Source organism: Pongo pygmaeus, chromosome 4 (assembly GCF_028885625.2).
Source record: "Pongo pygmaeus isolate AG05252 chromosome 4, NHGRI_mPonPyg2-v2.0_pri, whole genome shotgun sequence".
NCBI classification, from domain to species: Eukaryota; Metazoa; Chordata; class Mammalia; order Primates; family Hominidae; genus Pongo; species Pongo pygmaeus.
In genome coordinates, this window is record NC_072377.2 from 81,702,348 (window position 1) to 81,725,000 (window position 22,653).

Genomic DNA, 22,653 nt, shown 5'->3' on the forward strand with positions numbered 1-22,653 from the left:
TAGGAGGCCATTTACTTTCATGTAACAGCTGTACAGTAACTGGTAAAATCTTAGCTGAACTCAAATTTGTCAACCACTAACATAAAGCCACTGAATCTAGTACAGAGAGCTTAACCTATTCTTTGTGTCTTAAAAAAACCCTCTTATATACTGGGTCTCTTTGGGGAAAATGGAATATTATTCCTAATATTCTTGCAAGGAATACAGTTTCATGCCAAACACAGGATGAAATCCAGAAAAAAAGTCATTGCACATTACAGACAAAACCAGATTGGTGGCAAATAAGAAAACTGCGGACTCCTTAATGTGTATACGTTCTTAAAAGTAAATAAAACAAATATCTTACCTCCTTTATTTTACTAAAACACTAAAATACAGTATTTGTTTTCTGTTGCATTCTTAAAATGTTTTTGGAGGACTAATTTAGACATATTTAGAAAATATTTAGTGATCAAATATATTCCTTAACCCTACAATCTATTGATAATTGTGTCATCCAGGTGGTGTTACATACAAGTACATACTGCAGACGAAAGAAGTCTGTATCTTGAAGGCATTCAATAATGCCAACAAAATGAATGAAACATACAGTCACAAAAATTTGTCTAAGAATGACAAAGAAAAGCCTACAACCAATACTGTGGCAATGGTAAACATTCATATTTTATTTTTCTGTTAAGGTCATACTATGAAATTTATTATATTTATTTCTCCTATTCTACATAGGCCAATTAAAGGTCAACTCATCAACTCATTATGCCAGCTCAAAGAAAAATTAATACTGTTCTACTGTTTTAACCTTTGGATAACAATTTCAACCTTCAGACAGTTCATATATCAGCTGCTTGACACTTCCTAAACTAAACTAATTTTTTTTAACTAGGTAAAAAAGGTTGAATTACAAGCAACAAAAATAACACAATAATTCCTTGCAATATATTAACTTCATACACTATATAGTAAAAATTAGGATACTTTGTGTTCTTTAAATAGTGTATTTTTAAAAATTAAGTGGATTTTGAAATCAGCTTACTTTAACTCCACTTTCTTTACTCTGGTTGCTTATAAAACTTTACCAGACTTTATCAAAAATTATTTTATTCCTTTGTGTAAAAATATAACACACACAAAAAATGACTTTCTTTACCGAAAGATTCATGAGAACCAGAGGAGAAAATTCAGCAATGCCAAAGAGCTCAGATAAAGAAAAATGGAAGAGTTATGTGAAACAATGAGTAAAGAAGGTACAATTACCTAATTTTACTTGATCCTGGTCAAAAGGCATTGTTTATCTTAAGTATTATAAAAAGGAGCTCTCTGGAGCATTCTGGTTATAACATTTGGAAGATACAATGACATAAACCTTTTATTACTTTTAATTGAGGTTTTGCCTGAAGCTTCTCTCAACTAAACCTTAGGGTTATCTCCACTTACAAAAACCAAAAAGAAAGAGACAGACATTCTAAATATTACACTATTTCAAATTCAAAGTAAGACACACAATTGTTACATTTAATGTTTAAAGGGTATATTTTTAGCAAAATACTTAAAAAATGCAAAGGGGATGAAAAATGGCCACTGACACTTTGTTGGAGAGACAACAGGATGCGGTGGGCACAGAAGCAACCTGGAAAGCGCGAGCCAAAGCTGGGGGCAGCCGCTGCTCAGCAACCCACTCATTGGTTGCTGCATGTGGGGATAAAGGGCCAGTACTGCCATATTTTACACTCTGCTCCAAGAACAGTGAGATTTCTCATTTTTTAAAATGTAAAAGCATCTTCATTTTTAAATGGTGGCAACGGATTGAAAACATGTAAAAATTAGATGTGGATAAATACCAGTGATATCCTCTAGGCTACTGTATATTCTATACATGGAGAAGAAGACAAGCAGACTAGTCTGCATCAGGGGTGTGCAATCTTTTGGCTTCCCTGAGCCACACTGGAAGAAAAATTGTCTTGGGCCACACGTAAAATACACTAACCCTAATGATAGCTGATGAGCTAAAGAAAAAATAATCGCAAAAAAAATCTCACAGTATTTTAAGAAACTTTATGAATTTGTGTTAGGCTGCATTCAAAGCTGTCCTGAGCTGCAGGTTGGACAAGCTTGGTCTATATCCTCTCAGTCTTCACTCCCTTCACTTTCCCATAAATTGAAAAGTGAAGGGAAACAGGAAAGGATCTCGAGATACGAGAAGTATTGTATCCAGAAATGCAGAGCAATTTTCTTGCTTTTAATACACAATAAACCACTTAAAATTATGCAGGGAATGAAGCTGACCAGGAGGAGAGATGGGGGAAGGTGACGCAGGTAAGTAAAACATGATGGCAATCTTGACTCTGCAGACCTAGCCTTCCATCACTACTGGTATTACTATTACTGGGACCTGATTCACTAAGAGCAAAGAAATGTATTTATCTTATATGATAAATTCAGTTTAACAAGAAAAAGCAAATATAAACTGAATATGCTGTCAATACAATCACATTCTACTTTACTATTTTACTAAAAAGTATTCTACTTTACTTTTAAAATGAACATATTTAGTGATCAAATATAGTTAAGATTTTAAATGAGAATTAATATTTACCTATTGGATTAAAAACATGCATTGTCATGCCTATAGGAAGTTTTTTTTCCCCTATGTGGATATTTTCTATCTTTCGATCAGTAGTGTTATTCAGTGTTATTTGTATAGAGACCATCTTTTCACCAAAAATGCAAGGCTGTCTTGGAAAGAAATAATGGGCAGCTAGTCCTTTTCCACTCATTCGATGAAGCAGCACATGAGTTTTCGTTGGTACAAATGCAGGAGTACTGACCTATTACACATGGGAGAAAGCAAAAAAGATGAGTTAGTGAATATAGTTATTCTTTTAGAAAACACACATTTATGACATTTAATTCTTGGATTCCCTAGAGTATTATGTGAACTACAATAACAAACATTAGTAGGATATCACACACATAGATATTAGTCAGAAATGACACAAAGAAGTAAATGCCCTCAAAACTGTATGAAAATTTTTCTGTAACCTCCAAGCATATATTAATTTTTTTTACAACATAAGGCTAATAAGAAGAGCATAATCTCAGTAATACAAACATACTTTTTTTTTTTTTTTTTTGCGGGGGGGAAGGGATTTATAAACTTTGTTAGTTTTTTTCCCTAGATCCTCTATATTTGACGATCTTGCTAACTTTCTTATTGGTTTTAACAGTTTGTCAATTGATTTTCTTGGGTGTTTTAGCCAACTACCAAGATGAACATCTTGGACCTTCATTTCCAATCCTGACTCCTTGAACTGTTTTTTTGTTTTTATTTTCTTTTGCTGTAAACTGAAGACCATGGCTCCCAGGATAAGGTGGCTTCTTCCTGTGCCTTAATGATTGAAAAGATCTCTACTTTGAGATCAAGTTAACTATTCACTTATATTGTCTTCCAGACCTTTGATGGTTTCAGATTTTAATTCATATGGAATTGATTTTGATATACTGACTCCATATTTAATTATTTTTCTCCAGATACTGAACTAATTGTCCCTACATGAGCTAATGAATAATCTTTCCTCAATGATTGTAAATGCAAACATTCTAATTATTTATGTACTAGGAGATATTTCTGGGCCTTGATTGTCCTGTTAAACTGGTACCATATTGTTTTATTTTTTATAGACCTACAATATAATTCAATTATTTGGTAAAACAAATCTTTCCTTGTTTCCCCCTCCCAATATTTTCTTGGTTAATCATCTTTCACCCTTCTATTGAACATTGGACTCTTAATTAAATTCTTCCCTCAATCTCATTTTGATTGAAATCATAGGCAGCATATTAAATAATGAAACACTGTCCATTCTAAAACCATGTGATAGCTTTCTTCCCATTCAAAATATCAGTATTGCATATTAGGCTTGACCTGACACGGGCAAGCATTAAAATAAAAATCAATTTGTAATTAAATAGGCTTGATTAAGATTTTTTCCTGACAAGTGTGGTCTCCCAACTAGATTATCTATTGTAGTTTTGAGAGTATGTATCAACCTACTAAACACTTTCACTATGCCATGTACACCTGATGACATTACAAACTTAGCAATTATAGTAATGATTTAAAGTTCAACAAAAATCCAAGAGTTAAATATCATATATACAAAATGATACATCATGCCTACTAAGCATCATTAAAACATAGTATTCTTTCTCCAAAAGCTCAACAAAAAATGTGGGCAATTTAAAATAATCATCACCTCTAATCTCAGCACTTCAAGAGGACGAGATAGGAGGATCGCTTGAGCCCAGGAGTTTGAGAACCAGCCTGGGCAACATGGTGAGATCCTGTCTCTACAAAAAATGCAAAAAATTAGCTGGGTGTGGTGGCATGCACCTGCAGTCCCAGCTAATCAGGAGGCTGCAGTGGGAGGATTGCCTGAGCTCAGGAAGTTGAGGCTGCAGTGAGCCATGATTAGGTCACTGCACTCCTGCCTGGGTGACAGAGCAAGACCCTGCCTCAAAAAAAAAAAATTTTTTTTAAATTAAATAATCATAAAAATTTATAGGAGAGTTTATTTGTAAAATATAATAAACAATTAGCTAAATTTAAAATTTTGGTTATATAAAATAACAGGGCTACTGGCTTATTCATTCTACTTAAGCCTTCTGATGATGATAACAACAATCTAGTATTTTAAGTTTTCAAAGCAATTTCACTTCTAAGGTTAGGTTCTTTTCCTTGAATAAAAACTATTTTCAAAACTCTTCTGTTTCTTTTCTTTCTTTCTTTTTTTTTTTTTTGAGATGGAGTCTCGCTCTGTCGCCAGGCTGGAGTGCAGTGGCACGATCTCAGCTCACTCAGGCAGCTCCAGACTCTTCTTGGTAACTGAGACCAGGCTTTTCCCATCAAACTCCTTGAGCTGCTGCACGCAGTACTCATCAATGGGCTTGGCTGTATATACTAATTCAAAGCCCCACTTCTGCACTTGCTCCACAAACACAGAGCCAGCCACCTGCTCTTTGCTCTCACCAGTGATGCTATAGATGGATTTCTGTGTCTCTTTCATGCAGGAGACATATTTTGACACAGATGTCATCTCATCTCCAGACTGGGAAGTGTGATACTGCAGCAGCTAGGACATGCGTCGCTGGCTAGTGGAGTCTTTGTGCATTCCAAGCTTTAGATTTTAATTTTTAAAATTCTAAAATTTTATTTATTTATTTTTTATAGATAGGGGTTTCACTCTGTCATCCAGGCTGGAGTGCAGTGGTGCAATCATAGCTCACTACAGCCTGGAACTCATGGGGTCAAGTGATCCTCTTGCCTCAGCCTTTTAGGTAGCTTGGACTACAGGTGTGTACCACCATGCTGGGTTAATTTTTTTTTATTTTTTGTTGTGATAGTGTCTTGCTTTGCAGCCCAGGCTGGTATCAAACTCATGGCTTCCAGCAATCCTCCTGCCTTGGCCTCCCAAAGTGCTGAGGTTACAGGGGTGAGACACCACAACTGGCCCAAGCTTTACATTTTTAGATAAGGCCTCATTGAATTTCTTGCAATTCTCCTTGTCTTCTGCCAGCTCAGAGAACAGCTCAAGGCACTTCTTAACAATGTTTCTATGAATGACTGTTAAGATTCTGCTCTGTTGGAGCATTTCTCGAGAGATGTTCAGGGGCAGATCCCAAGTCAACCACACCAAGGATTAAAGTTGAGATACTCCGGTATCATCATGGCTGTCCATGATGAACACGTGATGGACACAGAGTTTGTTGTTCTTTTTTCTTCTCATTCTCAAAGAAGTCAAAGGGAGCCAAACAAGGGATGAATAGCAATGCTCTGAATTCCAACCAAGCTTCTACAGAGAAGTGCTTGACTGCCAAATGGTCTTCCTAGTCACTGGTGAAGCTCTTGTAGAATTCTCTATAATCCTCCTGGGTGAATGTCATCAGAGTTTCTGATCCAAATGTTCTTGGTCTTGTTTAGTTCTTCCTAATCAATGATTTCTCCTTGACCTTGTTGGTTTTCTTTTTCTTATCCTTACCATTGTCATCCTCTTCATTTGAACCCACATCTTCTTCAGTCTTGGACTTTTTCTCATCATCTTTATCTTCCTTTTTTTGTTTGTTTGTTTTGAGATGGTGTAATACTCTGTTGCCCAGGCTGGAGTGCAGTGGTGTGATCTCAGCTCACTGCAACCTCCGCCTCCTGGTAGATCCTCCCACTTCAGCCCCACAAGCTGGGACCTAAGGTGCGCACCACCATGCCTGCCTAATTTTTTTATTTTTTATAGAGTCAGGGTTTCACCATGTTGGCTAGGCTGGTCTCAAACTCCTGAGTTCAAGCGATCTGCCCACCTCAGCCTCCCAAAGTCCTAGGATTACAGGCATGAGCTATTGTGCCTGGCCTATCTTCATTTTCTTTCTCACCTTTCTCTTCCTCTGCCTATCATCACTGATTTTCTTCTCTCTTTCCTTCTCCAAAGAAAGGGTAATGGGATAGCCTATGAACTGTAAGTGCTCTTCATTACTTCTTTGACCTTCCTCTCTTCTAAGTACTCTGTCTGGTCTTCTTTAAGGTGGAGGGTCACTTTGGTACCCCTGCCAATGGGCTCTCCATGGTCAGCACATACAGTGAAGGAACTCCCACCAGAGACTCCCAGGCATACTCTTCATCATTGTTGTGCTTTGTGATCACAACTACTTTCTCTGCCACAAGGTAGGCAGAAAAAAAGGCAGCACCAAATTGCCCAATCATGGAGATATCTACACCAGCCTGCAAAGCCTCCATAAATCCTTTAGTACCAGGGAATCACCCTGACTTTGGTAGACACAGGCATTGACATGACCAAGGCTGATCTCCTAATTTGGGAACCATTACCATGGGTTGGGGATGATGTCAATTTCCAGCTCTTTACCACTGTCCAACTTGGAAGGGTTTGTCAGGCTCTTACATCAAATCTTGTCCAATGCATCAGAAACATTAGATCAACTCCTGAAGGAAAATCTCCTTGTTAGAATAGAAGGTATTGATGATGAGAGACATGAGTTGGGCAATACCTGCCTGAAAGGCAAGTTTCCACCTCCTCCTCTCCACGTGCACTTTCTCAGGCATCTTGAAAGAAAAAGGCTACAAGTACTAGAGAGCAACGTGGGCTGGGACTGTCCGATATGCACATGACACCAAGGCTATACTGGGATGACTCCAGAGCTATATATTTTATATTCATACATTTATACTCAGCAAAAATCTTCTTTTTCCCCATAAATTCCCATGCTACTGAGGCTATGATAATCAACCTTAAATATAAGCTCTTATATGGCTAATTATATTTTTCAGTGTTACATGTTTATTTCCTTAATGATAAGCATATTAGAGACAGTGACCAGGTCTTACTTTTATTCTACATTGTTCCACAAACATATTTGTTATCAAATCATTAAATAAATGTTGATGTAGCCAGCTTTATCTCTGTGGAAATTCACAAAAAGTTGGCCTACATATAATATTGGGAAAGAAAGCTGAAACTGTAATGTAAAAGGGAAGACTATTTGAAAGTTGGAGAAAGGCAAGGGTAGAGGAGTGGGACTAGAGCAGAACAGAACAAAGGTATGGTTCACAGCGGCCAGGGATCAGTACTGTAGATATCATACAAGGTGGTTAGAAGTATGCCTTTAGTCATTTAAGAGCCATCAAACCTTGGCAGACTCACTGATTCCTTCTCTCAGTCTAATCCTAGGATGTATGGTCCAAACATTTATTTTGAGTTTTCAACTTTGTCTCAAAATTCTACAGCTTTATTAAAATTGTCAAAAAATATGTTAAGGGATGAATAAAGAAAGAAAAACAGTATAATTCTCTCCACTCATTCTTTCCACATTCAACCAAGTTCAAGGTAAAAAGTATTCTCTAATGAATTCACCATCTAAAAAGGCCCTCCCTTACAACCTCCAAAGGTTATCTGTGACAATTCCCAGAGGTCTATGCACTCTTTCACAATAAACAGGATCATAAATGACACTTTGTGGTAATAATATATACTTGTTTAACTACAGAAAGGTAGTAAATGAAAACATAGCCAGGTGTGGTGGCTCATGCCCATAATCCCAGCACTTTGGGAGGCCAAGACGGGTGGATCACTTGAGGTCAGGAGTCTGAGGCCAGCCAGGCCAACATGGTGAAACCCCATCTCTACTAAAAATGGAAAAATTAGCTGGGCGTGGTGGCATGCACCTGTAATTCCAGATACTTGGGAGGCTGAGGTGGGAGGACTACTTGAACCCAGGAAGTGGAGATTGCAGTGAGCTGAGATAGTGTCACTGTCCTCAAGTCTGGGTGATGAAGCAAGGCTCTGTCTCAAAAAAAAAAAAAAAGAAAGAAAGAAAGAAAAAGAAAATGTTTGATTACTTTTTTACCCTTGTTGCTTAAGTTTATACAAGTCATATTAAGCCAACCTTCTCCAGCATCTAGATAAAATACATAGGTGATATTTTGTTCAATAAACCCAGTGGGTTCCATAAATCCTTCGACTACTTCCACATATAATACATTTAATCCAGTGTTATATTAATATTAATATATATTAAGACTTTAGTTCAATATTTTGTACATCAGACCAGATACCCATATTCCAGAAATATATATGAGATCTGTGGCTGCTTATATTCTAAGATGTTCAACATTGCAAATGGTGTTCTTGACGTCATATTTTATAGACAACAATGATTTTATTAGATGCAAAAAAGATAAAACATAAATTAACTATAAAGTGATCTAGATTTGGGCTGTGAAAATGAGGGTTTAAGAAAAAGGGAAGATTTAATAAGTCTAAACACAATACATGTAGGGCAGAGGTTGCAAACTATAACCCACAAGCCAAATATGGCCTGCTGCCTATTTTTAAAAAGTGTCACTGGAACACAACCATATTCATTCATTTACATACATTTACGTACATACATTCATTACATACATTGACTGCTTTTTTACTCTACAATGGCAGAGGTGAGTAGTTGTAATACCTAAAACATTTACTATCTGGTACCTTTACAAAAAAAGTTTGCTGACCCCTGATCTAAGGGCATAAATGTTAGATCCTTGCCATTCCACTTCCCTTCCCTCGTTGGAAACAATTCTCTACAGCAGAGGGTCCCCAGTCCCTGGGCCATGGACCTGTACCAGGCCATGGGCTGTCAGGAATCCGGCCGCACAGCAGGAGGTGAGTGGCTGATGAGAGCAAGCATTACCGCCTGAGCTCTGCCTCCCGTCAGATCAGCGGTGGCATTAGATCCTCATAGGAGTGCAAACCCTATTGTGAAGTGCGCATGCGAGTGATCTAGGCAGCACGCCCCTTAGGAGCATCTAACGCCTGCCTGATAATCTGAGGTGGAACAGTTTCATCCCAGAACCATCCCCCTATTCCCAATGGTCCATGGAAAAACTGTCTTCCACAAAACGGGTCCCTGGTGCCAAAAAGGGCTCTACAGGTCTCACGTCTTCTGAGCAGAAACATTAGCAACTTTGCTTCTGAAGCTCTTTTCAAAGATGTTTCTACAGCAAACAGCCTTTGGAAGACAGAGGTAATGCCTCCCTCTGGGGCAGGTGATAGATTTGTTTGTTCATTGTCCAGGATTAGAAAGATAAAATCTCCCTCTGGGGCAAAGGCTGAATAGATTTGCTAACAGTCCCCTTATAAAAGCCTAGAATCTTTTTTTTTTTCTTAAAATACTTTAAGTTCTGGGATACATGTGCAGAATGTGCAGGTTTGTTACATAGGTATACACGTGCCAAGGTGGTTTTGCTACACCCACCACCCTGTCATCTATATTAGGTATTTCTACTAATGCTAGCCCTCCCCTACTCCACCAACCCCTGACAGGCCCTGGTGTGTGATGTTCCCCTCCCTGTTTCCACGTGTTCTCATTCTTCAACTCCCATTTATGAGTAAGAACATGCAGTGTTTGGTTTTCTATTCCTGTGTTAGTTTACTGAGAATGATGGTTTCCAGCTTCATCCATGTCCATGCAAACTACATGAACTCATCCTTTTTCATGGCTGCATAGTATTCCATGGTTCACATGTGCCACATTTTCTTTATCCATCAGTTTATCATTGATGGCCATTTGGGTTACTTCCAAGTCTTTGTTATTGTAAACAGTGCTGCAATAAACACACGTGCACATATGTCTTTATAGCAGAATGATTTATAATCCTTTGGGTATATACCCAGTAATGGGATTGCTGGGTCAAATGGTATTTTTGACCTCTAGATCCTTGAGGAATTGCCGCACTGTCTTCCACAATGGTTCAACTAATTTACCCTCTCACCAACAGTGTAAAATCGTTCCTATTTCTCCACATCCTCTCCAGCATCTGTTGTTTCCTGACTTTTTAATGATCCCCATTCTAACTGGTGTGAGATGGTATCTCATTGTGGTTTTGATTTGCATTTCTCTAATGACCAGTGATGATGAGCTTTCCTTCATATGTTTGTTGGCCACATAAATGTCTTCTTTTGAGAAGTATCTGTTCATATCCTTTGCCCACTTTTTGATGGGGTTGTTTGATTTTTTTTCTTGTAAATTTGCTTAAGTTCCTTGTAGATTCTGGATATTAGACCTTTGTCAGATGGATAGATTGCAAAATTTTTCTCCCATTCTGTAGGTTGTCTGTTTACTCTGATCAGGTTCCTCTCCTGTAAAGCAACACACTGCATGTGGAGGCTTCACCTAGACTTCAGCATGTGGGGCTCAGAGAAGTGATGCAAATGATGCTACTCTGGCTACTGCTATTGCTTTAACAAACTGTCCTTTGTCTCTGACCAGGAGTCTTGTGTCTTCTACCAGCATTCATGAAATTGTTGCAAATTAACTAGTTAGCTTGTAAGTAGGGTAACATCTCAGACTCTTCACAGTTCTTGATGCTTGATTTAAAAAAAATAATTTAACAATTCCCAGAGCTGCTTATTTCAAACAGCTAACACTTAGACCACCATATACATCTGTGCAGTGACAACTGACTGAAAGGGTGGATAAGAGCTAAAATCCAGCTTACATTCAAGGGAAACATTTTGGAATCTGCACAATGGTGCCATACAGGCTAGTGGCTTTACTGATCAGAATATAACTTTACATAGTAGAGGTTACTTTTTTCTTTTGGCTTTCCTTTATGAAAATCCATGTTATGACTTTAATTATTCCTGTGGGTTTCTGAAGTATCAGAAATGTTCTGATAGCCGACAACAAAGTGTTGATTAAGTCCAATGACAATGCAGAATAAGAATTCATTGTTTCAGAATTGCTTTTATTAGGTTCAAGACTAAGTGCTGGCCTTTTGAGGAAGCTTTGCCCCCAAAGCTTCTTTACCCTATAGTGGTTATGTATGAGACTGTCAGCCCAACACGCCCTACTATTTTCTAGAAACCTTGACACATTCAGCACATGATGGAGCTGGCAAGTTCTTATGCCTCTTCATGACTGGCTGCAGTTAACTGGTTCAGGGATGGTCATTTGGCCCAATGAGTTCCTTTCCTAGGATTTTTGGATTTGGTACCTAGTAATTTGAGCCAGACTCTCTCAAGCAGCCAAAATTCTGTGATTTAAAACTCGAATTTTGTCTGTGGCCACATTTCCTGCCACATTGTTCAGTGAGAAAAGAAATAATAAAGCAAATTTCAAAGAAAAGCATAGATGAGAGACAGAGAAACTAGTTGGTAACTTTGATCTGGATGGTTCTTGATGCCCAGACACATTACTGTCCTTGCTGAAGTTGTTTTCTCTGAACTCCAGCTGTAATTTCCTATTTATTTAGTTACTACTTAATCTAGTTCAAATTGGGATTCTATCATCTATCTCCCCTATTCTACTACTGGTTGGGATTAGTCAGATTTCAGGACACTAATTGGAAGGGGAAATAAGCTTGTAATGGGAGAATGCCCTCTTCCTCCCCTTTCTCTAAAGTGCTGGTAGATATGGAACCAGGAGATCAGAGACTCAGGTAAGGCTTTTGATTAGACTGAACCATGTGTATCTGCCATATCTGTAGGTCAAAAACAGTCAAATTATCAATTTCATTGATTCAATTAATAATTTGTTTTGGGTCGAGGCTACTTAATCCTACCTTTAATAGAAAACAACTTTGAGTCCTTGATGTGGGCCAACCTAACTCATTGGAGTTCTGTATTGTGGTTAGAGAGCAAGGCCCACACTAATAACAAAGTACGACTTTGCCTTTCTTTGTCCTCTGACTCTGTGTCTCCCTTCGGTATCTTGGGGAGAAAGGTGGTAACGTGCAAGAATTAGGTATTTCACGGCTCTCTGTCCAATAAGAACACCGTTATTTCAAATGCAAAGTAACTACAAATCATGAATCATTACTCACCATTAATTTATTAATTCATTCTTTCATGTAAATAACATTTATTCAATTAGTTGTACCAGCCCTGTGCTAAGGAGTATGAAACAGAGACAAAGCCAAAGTATCCTAGTCCTCAAGAAGTTTATTGTTTAGCCTGGGAAAACAAAGTAAATCAACTAGTGTGATAAATGTCATGACAGAAGCAGGCTCAGTAGGCTAGAAGAACACAAAAGTCATCGCTGACACCTGGGGAAGTCATCACGGATGAAAACCCAGTTATTTTAATGAATTAATCTGGCTATTTCTCACTACTGCCACTGTTACCAGCCCGGTCTGAGCCACCACTATCTATCATCCAGATTATTCCAACAGCCTCCTAATTGGTTTCCTTGTTCCTACCCCTGCATCCTATTGAACATAGACTGAATTGCTATGTTAGTCTATCCTGAACACAGTAGCTAGAATGTATCAGTTAAAGTTACATCATGCACTGGGGTGATGAAATAATTTGTACACCAAACTCCGTGACATGAGTTTACCTATATAACAAACCTGCACATGTACCCCTGAACCTAAAATAAAAGTTAAAAGAAAAAAAAAGTTATATCACGTTTTCCCTCTGCTCAAAACCTGCCAATGGCCAGGATCCTTGTTCCATTTCCTTGATCTTGTTTCCTATTACTCTTAAACTCACTGTTTATTCTACTCATTGCCCTGACTTCCTTGCTATTCGTTTTGCATATTAGTAATGGTCCCACTATAGGTTATTCCCTTGTACCCTCTACCTGGAAGGCACTTTCTCCAGAGACCCACATAGCTCAGCCGTAGAATGTCTGCTCAAATATTACCTTCTTAGTGAGGCTTAACCCATTGGCATCCCTCCCTTCTGATTTCCTTTTTCCTTTTTTATAGACACTTAATACCTTCTCTAACACAATATATAATTTACTTTTTTGTTATGTTTATTACCTGTCTTCCCATCTACTTCCCATTTTTATGTTCAATGTATGAAACCTAATTTTACCCCTTTCTCAGAACTCAAAGCATAATTTTACTATTTTAAATGATTATGGAAATTTGCAAATAATATACCTCTAGTGTTGGTCATAACTATACATTATTTAATGCTGAGTACTCAATTATAACAGTGTCCTTAAAAATACTACAGCCTTATGGGAACACACTGTGGTGATATGTGGAGATCTTCTATATTAATATTTGTTGGTTTTAGGATGCAACTTGAATTTTCTATTACATAAAATTGTGAACAAATAAAAAAGTGCATTTCTTAAATGCACAAAGAACAGCTTATTGAGGGATTTCTACAATACAAACACTAATTCTTGAAATGTCTACTTTTAAGTGTATTATTTTATTAAAACTTGTATAAACAGGATAGTATGAAAGACAATGTTTGAAAACATTAGTTTTGATTTAATTGTTTAATGACTAATGTTCAAAGAATTAAAAACTTAGCTGCATTATAAGCAAATGATATGGGTCATCTTCACTATGGCTCGTGAGGAAGTAATTAGTTCAGTAACTGCAGTAACTGTAAAATAACAAGCCTCCCCCAAGAGTTAACAGAACAAAAAGCATCCAGTAACAATGAGATAATCCTCTACAAATCTTTACACAGCATATGTTTAAATAATAAAAGTCGTTTGTGTACCGTTAGATGGTTTATGAAAATAAGCAATCAATTCTGCAGACACAACATTATTTCTAAAGGAAATCTATGTGACTCATGATGCCTGTAGATACACAGAGACAAACCACACATATTTTATCAGTTTATTACAGTAAGCAAATAAGCGTGGAATGAGAGTGCACATAACTGTCTACTTAGCGCTTACTGAAACATTTATAAGAGCTGTTATCTCCCTAATAACAGACAGACAGCGTGCAATTTTAGAGAGGAGAAAAGCTTCATATTTTTTAACACTTCACTAAAAAGTAACTGAAGAGTGTAAAATGAAAAATACTCTGTGCAGTTAGCTGGTAATGGACCATATTATCAACTCAAGTTAGATTTATAGGATACAAACTAGTCACTAATAGTTATTTTATGACATAGCATGTCTGCTTTTTTTTTGAGATTATTAAGATTAAAGTTGTAAAACTTCTTTTGAACATAGCTGTTCAAAATGACTGAATTATAAAATTTAAAATGAGATTTGAAAAATAAAACATGGAATAGCAAGTAAGTGCCTTAGAATAAACCTTGTTCAGCATCCACATTACTATTTCAAAGATGACATTTCCACGTAAAGCTTTATGAAAACAATGTTTTCCAGCCTTTTATGCTTTAATCCACATTTAGTTACTCAGTCATTAAGTATTATCAATCCATTCTGTTTTTTAATTTCAAAGATATGAAAATCTGCAGTATATAAAATGCTCTTTGTATCTAGTTTTGTTTGGCTTACTTTACTTCAGTATCTATTTAGATATATAATTTATAAAAATGATGAGGTAAGAAAATAGCTATAAACAGAGGCACAGCTTCATCTCTAAAATTAGTACTTTTAAAACCAATGTATGTCTCAATTGATAAGATGTGTAATGCAGAAAGTCACAGTATTGTCTCATTTATCCTATAAACTGTAGAAAGCAGGTCTTGATTTTACCTTCAATCCATTTCATTGAGGCTAGCATTAACCTAGTATTGACCTAGAATAGGATTAAAAAAAGTAAAGGGCAAATTTGCTTAACTCTTACATATAAGCACAGACTCGAAGAAATATATTTGAATATTTCAGCAAATATTACTTCAAATAAATGGTTTTTAATACTAAAGATAACTTCTTCCTTATGTATATAAATTTTGATATAGAAATTTATGATAATTTCTCATATTTTATTTTAGTAATCAGTATACATTATAAAACACATGAGACTTTCTCACCTCTTATTTTGATAATAATATATATTAAAATATATTTGTGGAAATACTTGAACACATAATGAACAAATATTTAATGAGCATCTTAATTCATGCTCAGTATTAAGCAGGCACCAGGAAATCATCCTTATAGGCCAAATCTGGTCCACTGTCTATTTTTGCAATGCCTGTTCACTAATAATGACTTTCACATTTCTAAATGCTTGAAAAATCAAAGTAATATGATTGTAACATTAAAATGATATTAAATTCATTTTAGTGTCTATAAATAAAGCTTTACTGGAACACAGACGCACTCATTTATGTATTATCTGTGGCTGCTGTTGCATTAAAATGGCAGGGTTGAGTGTTGTGGCCTGCAAAGCTGAACATCTTTACTACCTGGCCCTTTACAAAAAATGTTTGCCGATCCCTGGTATAGGATATATTCAATTTACAATGGTTTTGAGATAAGAAAATTAATATCCCATTCTTTCTCCTCCCCAAAGACAGATCAATAAACTTCACTATCAATACATTTACTGCTTTTTTATACATCTGAAAGCCAGAATGATGTCTATTTTTTTTATTTATCACGTACATGGTAAGTAGCACCAGAACCATGAATACGGATATGTTATACTATTCATAGATATGTTCTCCTATTCTTTTTATATTTCTTTTCTGACTTTTGGCTTAAGAGTACTAATAAAAACAAACTGAATTTGATTTGTAAAGTGTTCAGCATGAAGTTCTCAGTAACCGGTTGTAACAAATTTCATTAGAACCCAGAGCATTTTACAGAAGCCCAAAACAATTATGCATTGCTAAGCTGTGATTTGAAATATGTGATAATTACGTGATCTTAGTAGTTCTACTGCTTTTTCATTCACAAGATCAAAAACACAATATAAAAAAGAAAATGCTAGTGTCTTCTCCCACTATAACCAAGCTCAGAACCTTGGCATTATCTTTGACATCCTCACATTAATTAGAAAACAAATTCACTGTCTCCTGCATTCATTTCCTCTTTTCTGTCCCTCTACCACCAACTTAATTCAAGTCTTCATTAACACTGAAAATATTTTTAATTTTTTTTTTCAAATTACAAAAGTATTATATATTTATTGAAAATAATTTAAATAGTATGAAAATATGAGAAAAGTCAAGTCCCAGTTGGGCGCAGCAGCTCACACCTGTAATCCCAGCACTTCAGGAGACCGAGGCAGGTGGATCATGAGGTCAGGAGTTCAAGATCAGCCTGACTAATATGGTGAAACCCCATCTCTACTAAAAATACAAAAATTAGCTGGGCGTGGTGGCGCATGCCTGTAATCCCAGCTACTCAGGAGGCTAAGGCAGGAGAATCACTTGAACCCGGGAGGCGGAGGTTGCAGTGAGCTGAGATCACACCATTGTACTCCAGCCTGGTGATAGAGCAAGACTCCGTCTCAAAAAAAAAAAAAAAAAAGAAAGAAAGAAAAGAAAAGTTCCCCTCAGGTAACCATAACAATTTGGTGTCCCTTCCGATCTTTTGCTCCCTTATGACTTCTCTTGCTTATACTGTACAAGGTCTCTCTAATTTGCCCCTGTCATTAGGTTCGTTTTACCCTGAGCTGTACCACAAGCTGCTATACAAAATAATTCTCTTGGAGTTGTAACTCCTTCATATACTCAGCAGTGAGGTGTGGTGGTAAACACAGGGCTTTGAAACTAAACAGATTTGAGCTGAAATTGGTTTTATACATAGCGCATGTCTTACTAGCCCTGTAACACCAGAAAAGTTACTTAAGCTGAAGGGATCTCAATTTTCAAGTCTGTGAAATGGGGACACTAGCACCTATCTTTCAGGGTTGTTTTAATCTAGGCTAAACATAAACAGCTGGAGGCATGAAGGGCCTGAGGAGCATGATAAGCACAAGTAAGGGAGTGAGTTAAGATTTCAGAACTGAAAGGATGAAAAACTGAAGTTCAGTGCAGGTGAAGTTATTAGAATTGAACAGATCAAGAGACTGTGAGGTTACATGTTGCACAGGTTATGAATATGAACAGTGCGGTTCTCTAAGATGATAGTGGGCCAGAGAGATTTTGTATGAAATACTAAGATCTTCACTGAATATGGGTAAGTGATTAAGAGATCCAAAGATAAGAATGACAAGGGAGGGAAGAAGGAATAGGAAGATGGAATGGGCCCCATAAAAGGAAGGAAAATGAGGATGAAAACAGAATGGCCTAAAAGGAACAGTTGAGCTTCACACAAACAATCTTGGTAGTAACAATGATTTCGTCAAAGACAGAATTATCAGCCATTATGAATGGGGCCATGCTGAACAGATTTACAACAGGACTTCAAGATCCAAATGGAGATTCTCAGAGAAAAGCTAGGCCATGAACCTTACAAAAGTGTATGAGGGAAACCGTAAGCTGTTCTACATATTTCAGAGATGGGACTGTGGCCTCTAAAAGGTGGCTGTGTTGCCTTGCATTTAAGTGAATTGTGACTTAGGGACATGGATCCCCCTTGATGAAGGATATGGATGTCACCTAGAAGAGGTCCTGGAGATAAGGAAAGAAGTATGTCTTAGTAGATGTACAAATTGGAAAGGGAATTTTATTATGGGTATAGTGATTTTAAACTACAGATGCTTTCTTTGAATCTGACAGAAGGGAAAAGGATCCTTATACATCCTAGATGCCAGTTCCAGGTACGACAAGTTGCTGAAAATTTCCTGATGCAGGGAAAGGATGGGGAAATGGGTTCCCTGAGACCATAGGACAGACAGACACACACACACACACACACACACTCTCACTCACTTATATAAACATTATTCCCCTTGCTCTGTGTGTAAATATTTTAAAATTTTCAGTAAGGAGGTGGGGATGGAGAGAACGTGATTTACTACATAAGGCCTGGTTTTCTTCATGGTAAAGGCAGCTGGCTGCATGGCTCTTCCGGGTCAAGTCCTGGGATTGAGCCTCATTCTTGCACTGTGGCACTGGCCAGGTCTTCTCAGGCTATACGTATTTTTAACATATTAAGCATTTTTCTTCAGAAGTAAGAATGGTTAGTTTCCTTCTCATTAGGCAGGATTACAGCTGGCAGTGGTACAAAGGAAAACACTGGATTTTAAATTAGAAGACCTTCAAGCTATTTGATGAGAAGAAAATCATTTAACTTCTCTGTGCTTGTATTTGTACCTAATTGATAGGATTCTTTTGAGGAGTCAGTGTGACACTGCATGTGACAGTGTGTTGCTGGTGAAAGTCTCCTTTTTTAATTATTATTAAAGACAATGTTTATTAGCATAAGAGAAAAAATAGTGGCAGAGCTAACATTGAAATGTAATATTCTTCAGTGTCATTTCTGTCAAGCAATAAGCTATAATTCCTTTTTCAATAAACACAAAATGGTCCTCATGATAAAGGAAAGTAAAGGTCAGTCATGCAAGCTCATGGGGAGATTTTTTTCTCTCCTGCAAGGAGAGAAGTGGAAAGAACTAGCATTTATTATTTCTTTCCAAAGATTAATGACAGTTGAGGAAACTTTTTTGAATGTGATCTTAATTATAATCAGTATCCTTAACAAATAACTTTTAAGAACAAATCCATAAACTGAGATTAGAATTGTCTTTAAAATATCAGTTATTTAATAAACTGCATGTCTGAAAGTGGATTTCAAGTGATAATTTCATAAGCATACATCAAAAGGAAAAGGAATCTCAGGGGAAGTCTGAATGCTACATCACAGGGGACAACCACACCTTGAGACAATATTTTACACTTCTTTACTTCCTCAGGATTATTTATTAATAAAATTTCTACTAGATACCTATCTTCAGTACCAAAATGACAGAATCCCACTTTTATACTAATTGTAAGGAATTAACTCAGTATTTGGACATGTTGAAAAGACTAATGATGAATACCACTTTTTAAAAAAAAGCAATGAAGGTACCCCCAGGAAACTGCATGGGGTATGAGACGAGATGTCAAACGATCTGGTTTATAGTTTGAACTCAGCCACATATTAAATGGTGAGACCTTAGCTAAATCACAACCTCAGGGCTTCTGTTTTCCTCTTCTGTAAAATGGGGCTAATCATACATATCCTGTCTGTTTCACTGAGTTGTCTTGAGGATCAGATGAGACCATATATGTGAAACTGATTTTTAAACTGCAGAAAGTTCAATAAAAGACATTATTGGGATTATTAGTAAATTGAGTTTTCAGCCCACGTTAAAACACCAATCTGTCAGATAACACAGGGTCATGAGGTTAAAACTACATATCAAAAAGCTGAATCACCATTGGAAAAAGGCTTTTATAACAATATTGCTGTACTTATAGATAGTACCATCCAAAGGGCTTTACAAAAGTAATCCCTTCCCCCACATGTTTTTCCCTCCTCTGTTAGTTGTGGGTGAAGAGAACTGTTCTCTAAAAGGTTTCTAAATGATGTTGATGTTAAAAAATATAGTATCACCATTTAACAGCCTTTTAAAGAGCAGTCCCCAGTATGGTCTTTGTTAACAACTGCGGAAGGAAGGGACTATTTTTTCAAAGGCTTTTAGAGGATGTTGTTAAAAGAATATATAGTGACATCATTTAAAAGCCTTTTAAATAATAGTCCTCTTTCCCTCCCAATTGTAATGTCCTTGGCTTTCATTTATTTTGTACTACAAGCTGAAAATGGACAAGCCAACATATTATTGGCTATGGCAGCATTTGTTGGATGGAGAATGATGCATTGCTTTTAAAAAGGTTGGTGTCCAGAAATAAATCCAACTCTTCTAGAACATAGTTTCATTTCTATACAGGATATTGCCCACCCACCTTATCATCAACTTGTAGTACTTTTTGTTTGTTTTCCTTAAGAGTTTACTGAAAAAGACACCATGCCAACAGGAAAGAAGTCACAGCTAACTGATTCCGAGATTTCCCACGGCATGAATCTAGTTCCACAATCGACTGAGGTTTGCTTCAGTGAACTCTCCATCCAATTTATGGCAAATTCTAACTTTTAGCTCCTCTTCTGTAGTCTTTATTAATCTCTTTCTTCCCACTGTTCCTCTCATTTTAGTTTAGTCCACTAGGAGACAGCAGCGGACACTTAAGGTTCCTTTCCATACTTAGCTCCCAGGGAGGGGAAAAATGAAGTCGCCCGTTTGGTTTAAGGCACAAAGTCTGGGGATAGACAGTAATCTTTGAAAAAAAGAACTAGCCAGGGAAATAATCATATGATATGAAACAAATTTCTGTCTCTTCTTGTGTTGGGTCTTTTCAGAAAAGTGTCCCTTCATTTTAAGAACAGGATTTCATAGATCTATAACACTTTGATGAAAAAATAAGCCTTTAAAACATCTAAATGTACAGCCCTCTAAACACACTGTATTTTAATCCTAAATTTTAGTGATCCCCTTACTTTTTGCCAATCTTGCACACAGAACTCACTTGTTTATTCTATGATTTACTTAAATCACAGTAAATCATTATTTGTGATCTACTATCATAAATCAGATTTAGTTAAATATTAATTACTACCCATAATGCAATGCTCAGTTCAAGTCCCAATTTATCTATTCAACTCTTCCTGACCCTACTCCGGCCCATTATGATCTTAATCATATTCCATTTGATATGTTATAATTTAATTTTCACACTAACTTTATGTATACTGTTGTATCCCACGTAACTAACAAAGTGCTAAGCCTAGACAAGAATAATTTCTTTATTACATGATAATTTCATATCGAACAAAAAGAATTAGCCAGGTAAGTAATCACAGTATGCAAATCATGTTTTTGCATGATTTTTGAAAAATGTAAATAACTTTTTAGTTCTCTACTACCTTAATAGCACCGGTTAGTTATCTGTGCCTATAATTATATTTGATGGTAAATAAATATTTTAAAATATTTTAAAACATCTGGATAAAAATTCATTTCACTTGAGATTTATATCTCCATTATCTTGAGATAAATATTTCACTAAGAAGTGCTATTACAGGCCGGACGCAGTGGCTCACGCCTGTAATCCCAACACTTTAGGAGGCCGAGGCGGGCGGATCACGAGGTCAGCAGTTCGAGACCAGCCTGGCCAACATGGTGAAACCCCATCTCTACTAAAAATACAAAAATTAGCCAGGCATGGTGGCAGGCACCTGTAACCCCAGCTACTCCGGAGGCTGAGGCAGGAGACTCGCTTGAACCCAGGAAGCAGAGGTTGCAGTGAGCCGATATTGCACCATTGCACTCCAGCCTGGATGACAGAGTGATACTCTGTCTCAAAAAAAAGAAAAAAAAAAAGCTATTATAATTCTGATTCTAAAGTAAAGTAAATAAAAATTGGTAAAAATTTGAAATATAAGTGTTAAATTTCCTGACTTGAAGCATCAAAGAGACAGTACTAGGAAGATATGAAACTTTATTTAATATGACTGATCTGAAAATTTCAAATTTCTCTTAATTTCCTTAACTGTAGTTAAGCAGAACTGCCTCAAATACGAATTGCTTCATTAGGCAGATGGCCATAATCTCCACAGCAGGGCTGCATCTGAACTCTAAGACTAGTGAGTTATCCCCATGGTACAATCAACATCATGACCAGAGAATACAAGCCTGGGTGTGGTGCTGGGTTCTGCTCTTCATGGAAATGGCCTCTATGAGTGCCATCGCCCTGCCCTCCTGTTCCTCTGCAATTTGATAGGGTTGGGGTGAGACATGAGTATCTGAGTCACCTCCCTCTTCCCACAGGTTCTGTAAGTGAGGCGGTATACAGAAAAACAGTCCCTCCAAAGGTGTCTAGGTCCTAATCCACAGAACCAATGAATATGTAACACTATGTGGCAAAAGGGAATTAAGGTTGCCAATAAGTTGACTTTGAGATGGGAGGTCATTCTGTATTTTCTGGGAGGGCCCAATGTAATCACACAGATCCTGTAAGTGAATGAGAGAGGCAGGAGATTCAGTGTCAGAGTGATACAGCGTGAAAACAACTCAATTGGCCATTGCTGGCTTTGAAGATGGAAAAGAGCCATGAACCAAAGAATGTGGGCTGCCTTTACAAACTGGAAAAGTCAAAAAAACAAAAACCAAATTGGATTTTCCCCTAGAGCTCCAGAAGGAACATGGTCATGCTGACGCCTTGAAAGATAATAATAAATTTGCACTGTTTTAAGCCACTAAGTTTGTGGTAATGTGTTACATCAGTGACTGGAAACTAATAAAGGTAACTGCGGTGCCTAGTTGAAAACCACTGTTCTGAATTCTTATGTTGTGAAACCTATCTTCAGAGTTTATAGTATAGTTTGTATGCACACAACTTTTTCAATGGCTGATCTGTGATCTGAGAAGCAACAAAACTCAGCTTTCTCCGCAGTATTTTCTCATTGAACTTAAACTCCAACTATTATAGACACTAA

At 36.9% G+C, this 22,653-nt stretch overlaps 1 protein-coding gene across 1 annotated transcript in view; it reads right to left on the minus strand.

The window, feature by feature from the left end:
• The window catches only part of AP3B1 (adaptor related protein complex 3 subunit beta 1), a 289,899-nt gene that overhangs the window by 34,207 nt on the left and 233,039 nt on the right, over positions 1 to 22,653 (minus strand). The window contains exon 23 of the mRNA XM_054487813.2: positions 2,594 to 2,825. Within this exon, the coding sequence (XP_054343788.1) occupies positions 2,594 to 2,825 (232 nt within the window). The remainder of the gene's footprint in view (positions 1 to 2,593; positions 2,826 to 22,653) is intronic.